Source organism: Clupea harengus, chromosome 14 (genome assembly GCF_900700415.2).
Source record: "Clupea harengus chromosome 14, Ch_v2.0.2, whole genome shotgun sequence".
NCBI lineage: Eukaryota > Metazoa > Chordata > Actinopteri > Clupeiformes > Clupeidae > Clupea > Clupea harengus.
The window spans coordinates 2,833,465-2,844,656 of NC_045165.1; the positions used below are offsets into that span (position 1 = coordinate 2,833,465).

The following is an 11,192-nucleotide window of genomic DNA, read 5'->3' on the forward strand; positions in this document are numbered from 1 at the left end:
ACCCGTCATGCTACCGCTAATGCTGAATTAATAAACAAAACCAACCAGTCATGCTAACCGCTAATGCTGAATTAATAAACAAAACCAACCAGTCATGCTAACCGCTAATGCTGAATTAATAAACAAAACCAACCCGTCATGCTAACCGCTAATGCTGAATTAATAAACAAAACCAACCCGTTATGCTAACCGCTAATGCTGAATTAATAAACAAAACCAACCCGTCATGCTAACCGCTAATGCTGAATTAATAAACAAAACCAACCCGTTATGCTAACCGCTAATGCTGAATTAATAAACAAAACCAATATAAGCCAAATAAGAAGTGCACCCTCAATTAAAATGACCAGGACACTGAAGGGAAAAGCTAAATATTTAGTAATGAAGAAATGAATTAAACAGACTGATTAGCGTAGCTTAAAATGCTATATGCTGAAGTTGATAAGGTTGCAGTCCTCATAGCTATAAAGAAATAAGGTTTTAGGACATTCACAATGCAGTTCCTAAACATGAAGAGTTAAGAGGCGGAGTGGTGGAAGGCCCTCGAGCTAACGTGCTAACACAGAGGCATTCCTGCGTGGCTCGCCAGCTGAGTCGCTCCACAGAAAGGCTAAACAGCCCCGGATCTCAGATGAGACAAAGATTCAATTCAAAATGGCCTCAAGCAAGAGAGATTTAATACACCTCAACATTGCTCACAAAAGCGCAGGAGGTTATGAAGGAGGCTTGCTTCACTGGCTCCTTACTGAGTAAGGGGAGCAGGACACGCTTGGCATGCAAAGCTTTTGGTCTGGCTCACCAGGAAGAGATATTATTCAGTGTTCAAACGTATCAATGCTTAAAGTAACACTATTGAGTTTCTGGAGCCGGCAAGTAGGGGGCTATTTTCTGCTAGACTATTCAGTAACTTATTTGCGGTCTTGCTTTGTCTTGTGTTGCACTTGCTTGATGTTTGACTGTGTTAGCTATGTTAGGAAAGTTGTTGGCAAGCTAGCCATCACAATAACATTACAAAGAAGCCGACGCGAGAGCACTTATTACTATCATCAATGTCCAAGCGTGTTATAACAAGCTTGCTAACATCGCTAACGAGATGTCTTGCTAGCTGCTAAACTTAGCGAAACCTGTTGAAATTTGCTTACTTTGTTTATGACAAGCTAACACAGTCAAACATCAAGCAAGTGCAACACAAGACAAAGCAAGACAGCAAATAAGTTACTGAATAGTCCAGCAGAAAGTAGACCCCTACCTGGCGGCTCCAGAAACTCCATAGTGTTACTTTAAAGGTCTTCAAAGCGAAAACAACTAATGCCAGAGGTTTTCAAACTGCATTAAACTCCCTCTCAATTCAAGCTGGCATTGGAGCAGCTGTGCAGTTATGAAGAACCTTTAGATATTGAGATAATTTAAAATAAGGAAAAATACATTATTAAATGTTCTTATTAATGTAACATTCATAGCTAAAACTTAGAAATACTTTGATTCCATACATCAGAACAGACTTCTTAGATAGTGTCAACCAAAACTCCTTACTGCTGTTTTAAGCTTTAAGCTTAAACACTAAATGCTCCAGTTTCATCTTAAAGGTTAATCTGAAAACTGTTGCAGGCGCGTAAGGCACAGATGTGGGTTGATGAGGCGCGTAAGGCACTGATCAGGGTTGATAAGGTGGGTAAAGATGGCTCAGTAGCTTGCACTGCCGCCTCACAGCAAGAAGGTCATGGGTTCGATTCCCGCATGTGGCGCTGTTGGCTCTGGGGGGCAGGTCCTCCCCAGAGTGCACAGTGGGCTATCTCCCGGGCGTTTCTGTGTGGAGTTTGCATGTTCTCCCCGTGTTCACAAGGGGTTTCCTCCACTAAGCACCCCAACAGTAAAAACATGCAAAATAACAGAACACATGTCCATCCCTGACCAAAGATGGACAGTTCGCTTCACTTGGTCCCCGGGCGCTACAAGCTGCCCACTGCTCCTGGGGGGTCCTTGAGGAAGGACGGTCCAGGATGGGAAAAAGCATAAAATAAATTCACCGCGACCTCAGACCTACCTGCGTGTGTGTGTGTGTGTCCTGTGTCCTCTCCATATATGCACGTGTGTGTTCCAGTGTGTCGTGTGTGCCATTAAAAACCTGACAAAGGTCTTAATTAATAAGTAAGGCACTGGTGAGGGTTGATGATGAGGTGCGTAAGGCACAGATCAAAAACAAGCCCCAAAAAGTGGCACAATCAGCTGGCATCATCTTCAGATTAGTTTCTCATGCTATATGGCCATGTGAAGGACAAACAGACCTGTCATTCCCACGAACCATTTGGCATTATGCAGTTCATGGGTCTGATGGTGAGTTAACATGCTAGCAAGACATCATGCTAGAAAGCTGTTTATCAATGCCAACGCTGCTGCTCTGGGCGTTTTGAATGCCTTTTCAGAAGTTTTCAACCAAAACACCTTACTGCCGTTTTAAGCTTTAAGCTTAAACACTAAATGCTCCAGTTTCATCTTAAAGTTGAATCTGAAAACTGTTGCAGGTGCGTAAGGCACTGATGAGGGTTGATGATAAGGTGTTTAAGGCAGTGATGAGGGTTGATAAGGTGTTTAAGGCACTGATCAGGGTTGATGATGAGGCACTGATGAGGGTTGATGAGGTGGGTAAGGCACGGTGGATGTCCACGGCAAGCGTTATCGTGCTGCTCTCATTGGGATAGAATGGATGCGATTTGCTGCATACTGAGGAAAAAAATCGTGTTTGCTGCCTGCTGAAAGTTGGGCATTCTTTAACTTTATGCAAATGAGAGCAATTTGCTGCATGCTGAGAGCCTATCAGTTCGGCGTGTGTGTGATTTGGAGGCCAACGTAGTTCATAGGGGCGGGAGTAATCAAAAATATCGAAACAAGATGGCGGAGTCTCGGGACTCTGTTACTGGGAAATATTTTATGTGAATAAAGGTTATCTACACAACTTTTTATATGTCTAATCGACTCGGTTTGTTGTTTATATGCTAGACGAATGCTGTGAGGTCAAACAGAATATTGTAGGTCTTGAACTGAAGCTCTGGACTATTACTGTTAGCTTGCCGCTAACACTTTAACTAAAAACCCATTGGAAACACATAGTCGCTAGCTAGTTGGCTGCTAAATAAGTTACATATAACTAGGGTGACCAGACGTCCTCTTTTACCCGGACACGTCCTCTTATACCCGGACAAAAAAGAGGACGTAAACCTAGCATCAATGTCCAAGCGTGTTATATAGGGTGACCATATTTGAGTTTGTGAAAAAGAGGACACTTTGTCGCGGGGGAGGAGGCAGGGTAGGCTAGTTTATAGCATGCTGGACCCCGCGAAGTGTCCTCTTTTTCACAAACTCAAATCTGGTCACCCTACATAACGTTTTCGTGATTTAACTGGCTGCTATATATGAATTAGATAGAATAAATTAACAAATTATGAATCAAATGAATCAGCCCATGACTGACTGCCGCAACATCTATCATTATTTTTTTGGTGAGTGCACAAGCTAATGTGCTACATTAGCGCAGCACTGCACCTGAACTTGCTTCTTGAACTTTGCGACTTTACGCATGCGATTTAACGCATGTAATTTGTGCCGTGGACACCCACCGTACGAGTGCGTAAATGGGAGTGTCTAACACTGTGGGAGAGAACTCAACTCACTCCCCCTCCTGTTTTTTTTTTCTCCCTCTAGGTACACGCCCTGTACGTACCGCGGCACTGAGGATCGGCCGCCCTACGGCAGCATGCCCCGCCTTAACGAACAAGTGTCCTCCCGTCACGCGAGTATCCAAGACCTGGACAGCCAATCACGGCACGGCAGCCAGAGCCACGCCTCTGCCTCTGTCACCGCCCCTATCCTCCCCTCCCCCAGCTACGCCCCGGCCACGAGCATCACACACGGCTCCAGCATAAACCAGGCGGAGGATGGGGCCAGCGCGTAACCCACGGAAACGGGAGCAGAATTTCCTGATGGACAGGCTGTGATGGGGTCAGACTGCATGAGTGTGTGTGTGTGTGTGTGTGTGTGTGTGTGTGGGGCAGACTACGGTTGATCTGAAGTCTTGTGAGACACTTGTGAACTCCTCTCTCGTCAGAAGTGGGACGAGGTGCTAACTTGACGCCGCCGCATCCCCTCACGCCTCAGGCTGTCCTCTTTGAACGGAAGCCACTGCAAAGACCACCGCGACAGCTGTGTGTGTGTGTGTGTGTGTGTGTATCACTCAGACCTGTGGTGGTGCCCCTGTTATGTGACACACACACACACACTGACTGCTAATCCAATAAGACTTGGATGTGTTTTCTACTGTGACTATGACAGGGATGCTGGATAGAGGCAGTAATGTATGGATCTGAGTTGTGTACTACTGAAGGCCCATGAGCTCTACTGGCCTGCTCTGGGGGCTGGGCTGGGAAAGGGAAGAAAAGCAAGACAAGAGAGAAGAAAGAGAGAGAAGAGGAGAGGGGAAATGAGTAGAAGAAAGGAGAGAAAGGGAGAGAAGGAGGGGAGAAGAGTAGAAGAGCACAGGAAGTGAGGGAAACACGAGAGAGGAGAGGAGAGGAGAGGAGAGGAGAGGGCTGTGAGTGTGCAGCTGTCTGAAGATCAGACCAGGAATTTCTCACCTGCTGTTGGAGGCTCCTCTTACCCTCCAGATTGGCACGGAGCACTGAACTGGAGTCAGCATGAAAGCAGCGGCCTGCTCCTCTGGGGGCGAACATGACACCACGCCAGACCTCCACACCCCTGCAGACACCGTCAGGAACTCAAAGGGTTTGACAGGACAGTGCGGAGAGTAGAAGGCAAGAGAGGGAGAGAGAGAGAGTGTAGTGTATATGTGTGTGTAGTTTTGGGAGAGAGAGAGGGAGAGAAAAAGAGATGTGTGTGTAGTTTTGAGAGAAAGGGAGATATGTGTGTGTGTGTGTGTGTGTGTGTGTGTGTGTGTGTGTGTGTGTTGCCCACTCTGTAGTGCTTTACCTGTGTGAGCCGTGGCACTTTTCCTCAGCGATATCTGCTCCACAAACCTCAACACCAGATATGCTCAGTCTTACCCCACTCTCTCACCCCCCACCCCACTGGACCTACCTCATGAGCCTCGGGCTGAGGGGAGAACCCTTCACACAGAGGGCAGAACCCTTCACACAGAGGGCAGAACCCTTCACACAGAGGGGAGAACCCTTCACAGAGAGGGGAGAACCCTTCACACAGAGGGCAGAACCCTTCACACAGAGGGGAGAACCCTTCACAGAGAGAGGAGAACCCTTCACACAGAGAGGAGAACCCTTCACAGAGAGAGGAGAACCCTTCACACAGGGGAGAACCCTTCACACAGAGAGGAGAACCCTTCACACAGAGGGGAGAACCCTTCACACAGGGGAGAACCCTTCACACAGAGAGAGGAGAACCCTTCACACAGGGGAGAACCCTTCACACAGAGAGAGGAGAACCCTTCACACAGGGGAGAACCCTTCACACAGAGGGCAGAACCCTTCACACAGGGGAGAACCCTTCACAGAGAGGAGAACCCTTCACACAGAGGGCAGAACCCTTCACACACAGGGGAGAACCCTTCACACAGAGAGGAGAACCCTTCACACAGAGGGGAGAACCCTTCACACAGAACACAGAGGGGAGAACCCTTCACACAGAGGGCCGAAGGGCTGCAGGGCTTCATCCTTTCCAAGCACACACACACACACACACACACACCTGAGCCACCAAGGACACACACATCTGAGCCACCAAGCACACACACACACACACCTGAGCTACCTGATCTGTTTGGAGGAAGTCGTCAAAGGGATCAGTCATAATGACCTGAGTGGGGGGAAAAATAAACTTTCATCCATGTGCACTGCCATGTTTTTTTTGTCAAATCTCCGTAGCCATAGAAAGAAAACAGACTTCATTAGGTCCAAACCTACGGTCAGTCTTAAGGAAGTCCACCTTGAGTTAGGAGAGCAACACAGCAGCCAGGTGGAATCAGGTGTGCTTCAGTCCCTTTGTGGAGAACACTTCTGTCTGCAGCCCCAGGGTCCGCACTCACCTTCAAAACCCCACCCCCCTCGCCTCCGGACTCGCCTTCAACACCCCACCCCACCCCACCCCAGTGGTGTGGGAGTTCAGGTCCACCGGGTCAGACTCCTGGATGTGCCTGTGATGTTGCCTGTGGTGTGGACCTATTATGAGCAAATCCCCCCCCCCTAGGACCCAGAGTGGGGGTGGGGTCTTTATCATCTGGACTCTACTTCACCCCAAGTCCTCTACTGTCGATGCTACTGTAACTTATGCAAACCTTCAGAGGAACCACGGAAAGCTCTGGAAACGGCGTGTCAGCTCCAGAGGGTGTCCGTCCTAACCACTAACTTAAGTGTTCATCATGCCGATATGCAGTGTGTGTGTGGCGCTCTGTGTCCTCAACGCGGTTCCTCCAACAGGAACCAGACACCAGAGGAACCGCACACTGCCACGTCACTCCACCCGGAACCCATCTGTCACTTGTGTCAAATCGGATGGAGAGACTGATCGGAACCAAAAACAACAACGACAACAACCAACAACGACGGTGACAACCAGAGACTAGATGGAGTCATAAACATCCGTGCTTTTTGAGCTTGGGTGTTCGAAAACGAAATGTAAATCAAATTAAAAAGGTGTACAGTGAAGTGCAAAATGATCTAACTGTGCTAAGTGATGTTTAACAGAAGGTGGTGGAAGGAAACATGGACCGGTGTGTGTGTGTGTGTTGTTGACCTGCTCAGAGGATGGAAGAGATGAGGCTGTGTGTGTGTGTGTGTCAGTGTGTGTGTGTGTGTGTGTGTGTGTGTGTGTGTGTGTGTGTGTGTGTGTGTGTACTGGGCCAGGTCAGACCTGTTTAATCGATCAGAACGGACTCGGGCCAGATCTGGGCAGGGCGTGGTGTGGCACCGGCAGATCAAACATCCTGCACTGCTGTTTGTACCAAATCACAGTTTATTAATCCAAAAAGATCGAGCTAGATCAGCCGGATCCACGCCAGACGTGGGGAGGATCTAGCTCGATCCTTTTGGCTTTATAAACCGATTGGGTACAACAAAGATGTAGGCCTGAACAGGATCTGATCTGAATAAAGGTAAAAGATGATGGCTGCTCTGTGGAGTGTGTGTGTATCCAGCCCTCCTCCTGGTCTTACACACACGTACATGAACACTCTATTTACTGGTGGGGCACCTGTGAGCTTCAGTGCTCTCTCGGACTTTAACATGCTTCATGAAGATGGCACGCAAGACACCGGTGTTGACTAGAAGATGTCTATTATAAATGATAAATAATAAATGTTGTAAACCCAAGCTACCCCCCCTCCTGTAAGCTTCAGAAACCAGTCGAGTTGATAAAGATGAATGAATACATTTGAATGTTTGAGGGTTTGGGTCTTATCCTACCGCCACATGAGACTGGTAGTTAGAATCGCCGGACGAGTCGAGACCAAGACCAAGACCCGCCCGCCTCCTCGTCACGGCCCAATCCCCTCCAGATCCGTTCCACAGTCTCCTAGCAGCCAGTTGCTCCGTTTACCGTCAGCATGGTTTCAAACACACACACACACACACACACACACACACTGATGCAGCCTTTTAACCAAACTCAGCCCAGGTGGTCCCTCCCTCCTCCGTGGGAGGACGTCTCCATGGAGACGGTTTGGCGCTCTGCTCTCCTGCTTCTCCAGGGCCTTCTTCTTGCCTTCAGTTTCCAAAGTACACACACACACCTCCGTCATGTGTTTCCAAAGCACACACACACACCTCCGTCCTGTGTTTCCAAAGTACACACACACACCTCCGTCATGTGTTTCCAAAGTACACACACACACACCTCCGTCATGTGTTTCCAAAGCACACACACACACCTCCGTCCTGTGTTTCCAAAGTACACACACACACACCTCCGTCATGTGTTTCCAAAGTACACACACACACCTCCGTCCTGTGTTTTCTGTCCCCATGTGGAGCAGCATATGGATCTCTTATTGTGCTGTATATAGAACATGTTTCTAACTGGTTTTAGCACTTTAACCTCATGGCTAGCTGTTGAATGTGTACAGTGTAGATGTTTTTAGGGAAATGCAACAGTTCATTAAAATACTTTGTAAGAAATTCTATATAAATGTGAAGCTTGTTGCTTGCCATATACATTTTTTGGGAACAGTATGGCTAAAAACGTTGGCCTTTCCATGTGGTCAGACACTTATAACATGATGAGTCCGTCAGTGGGAAAACAAGCGGTTTACTTTGACGTAGATGCTTGCGCCATGGTGGTAGGCCTACATTGTATAGCCATTTTGCGTTTAGTTAGTTATAGCGTTCTAACTCCGTAAGCCTACTGGACCGATGTCGATCGTTAATTGGCCTCAGTAAAAGTTTGGATTTTCCGTTTTTCAGATCTGTACCTCAACACGTAGGCAAATTAGACAATTAAGAAGCAACTAACAGTTCCCCATTTTATTGAAATATGTCAAAGTCAGGTTATTATGCTTTTTTTTCCACATAAAAGAATGGAGGTGGCCAGTCCCATACACTTTAGTCTTAAAACATTCCACCTTAAATATTTCTGTGCAAAGGAAAACAAAAGGAATCTACATCATTGTAGTGGGCTGTCCGCTTTCACTTGCCAACCATTCAAAACACAAGCAAATCAACTCAATATTATAATAATAATAATAATAATAATAATAATAATAATAATAAACAGAAGGTGGAAAATCCAGCTTTTCGTCCTAAAAACAAGTGATTACACCTATGACATGCAAAACTGTACATATTCTCACATACAAAAAACAAAAACAAAAAATCTAGAAAAAAAAAAAATGATATGAAATAGCATGTCATACAAAAGCAGGTTAAACACCTTGAAATGCTAATGTGTGTGTTGTCTGTCTGGAACCCCTTTACTGCCACCTAGTGGCTCGACCCATAACCCAGCGAACAGCCGAGACTCCAGACGTGGGGGGCCTGAGCCGTTCCACAGTCTTCTACCTCCTGGGAGCAGCCCGCTACGCGCCCCCGCCCCCCCCCCCTCCCAGAAATCATTCCAACTCACTTTAACCCAACAGCGCTAGTCACTGCTATCAAACAGCCTCTGCTAGTCCTCTGCTCTCGCTAGTCTTCCTCCTCCTCCTCGCCTTCGCATTAAAAATAAATCATTGGTTTTCACATACCTGAGTATATTATCATCATCATCATCATCATCATCATCATCAGCTGGGTGTCCTCTGTTCCGCTACAGGGCGAAACCCCAAACCAAACGGGCCGGGCCCCTAAGGAGTCCACCACACAGAGCTTATCCCAAAACAAGTGGAGAAAGGGAGGAAGCACCACCTCTCTAACGCCATCCATCCATCCATACCAACAGGAGTGGTACCGGCCGAGGGCAACGCCACGTCAGCGTGAAGACGACGCTCCCAACAAACATTCCACAGAACTAAGTCTAGTCCACTGTTCAGTAAATCAGTGGGGGGGGGGTGAGGTGTGAGGTGACCCTCAGACTTCAGGATATGAAATGCTCCGAAACGCAAGGGCTTCTCGTAGCGTCTTTAGAATGCAGCTTTTCATACAGCTTTAGTGTAAAACGTCAGTGCATTGAGAACACTAGGAAAGGAACCCAGGCACTAAAGCAAAAAAAAACACACACAATGCACCATGGGGCTTTTGCACTGAAGCACAAAAACACAATGCACCATGGGGCTTTGCACTGAAGACACCAGTCACAGTCACTGTCACTGAAGAGAGCAGGAAGTGTGTGTGTGTGTGTGTGTGTGCTCCCTAACAATGCCCACAGTGACGCTCTGTTGCCTGCAGTGCTGCAGGCAAATGTGTGTATAAGCGTGCGTCACCAGTCTGAACTCTGACCATGGCATCTGTTAGCGAAAGGATTCATACAGTTCTCGGATCAGAATTATCCACAGACACAGCCAGTCAGCCAGTCAGCCAGTCAGTCACAGGCTGCGCTGCGCTGCGCTGCGCTGTTTTAAAGGTTTAAAAGCATTACTGCAGAACTAATTATGCAGCGATGCACAACACAACACATGGACTACACACCCCCCCCCCGTGTTGTAAAATGAGTTCTGTGAACCGGTTTCTAAACATGGCCGAACTGGTCCACTTACACAACCTTGTGCTTGTCAGGTCTCGACATGTGAAACATTTAGAAACTGCAAGTTTCCACTAATAGTCAGAATGTGATTAATTAGGGTCATAAAATATGGAATAACTAGTTGCCATGGTGAGTCCCTTACCATTCCAGAATGTAGAGAAAAATGGAATGACAACGAAAAATACGGAAAGGTCAGCAAATCAACTCAAAGTGGTGTGTGTGTTTGTGCTGTGGTCAAGGTCCTATAGTGGCATGCCTCTCTCAGATGGCTGGTTTTCCAGGGAGACAGATCCAGAGCTCCTGAAGCTCTTCCACACCTGGGGGCCATGCAACCGCCCCCCCTCAGGAGTCCATCCCTCCTGTGTCCTGCGTCTGTCTGACCCAGAGCGGACTGAAGACCCCTCAGGAGTCGATCCCTCCTGTGAATCTGAATCTGACCGTCCCCTGAACCCAGCACATCTCAGTCTACTTCCAGTCCTGTAGTGATGAGCTGATCTGATGGCCAGTTAAGGCCAAAATAACACTGAAGTATTCTGCTGCATCATAACGCACACTGCAGGGACACATTGCTGGGTGATGTACACCCCTGTGGTAAACTAGTATACTCTGGAAAGGTGTGTGTGCGTGTGTGTGTGTGTGTGTGTGTATTGCAGAGGAGAGCACTGTGCTCTGAAGTGGCTAGACAAGAGCTTAACATCTTTGTGATCCATGCAGACAGATGATTAGCAACTCAAGTGTTCAGACACAAATGACACAATTCACAGGTTAAATTATTCAACACATGAATATCAATCATAGCAAACAGGTTTGGTATTTGTTTTCATTACTTGTGTGGGGTGCTCAAAAACAAACAAACAAACAAACATAGTAAACACATTCAATGTAACAAAAAAAAAAAAAAATGTAGCACTGAAACAGGTAAATAACAGTTTAAAAATAAGTAGTGATCTCTTAAACGTCTTTGGAGATAGCGTTATTGCTTCAGGTACGGCACACCAAAGCACGGGGAAAAGGCTGCAAAATACATTCTGCAAAGTGATTGTGTGTGTGTGTGTGTGTGT

The 11,192-nt window shown here is 47.1% G+C and overlaps 1 protein-coding gene across 2 annotated transcripts in view; it reads left to right on the forward strand.

The window, feature by feature from the left end:
* The window catches only part of fzd3b (frizzled class receptor 3b), a 34,792-nt gene extending 30,384 nt beyond the window's left edge, over positions 1-4,408 (forward strand). For both annotated transcript variants that reach the window (XM_012839981.3, XM_031579707.2), the window contains exon 7: positions 3,700-4,408. In XM_012839981.3, coding sequence (XP_012695435.2) covers positions 3,700-3,949 — 250 coding nt within the window. In that variant the 3' untranslated portion in view covers positions 3,950-4,408. The remainder of the gene's footprint in view (positions 1-3,699) is intronic.
* Positions 4,409-11,192: the final 6,784 nt, after the last annotated feature.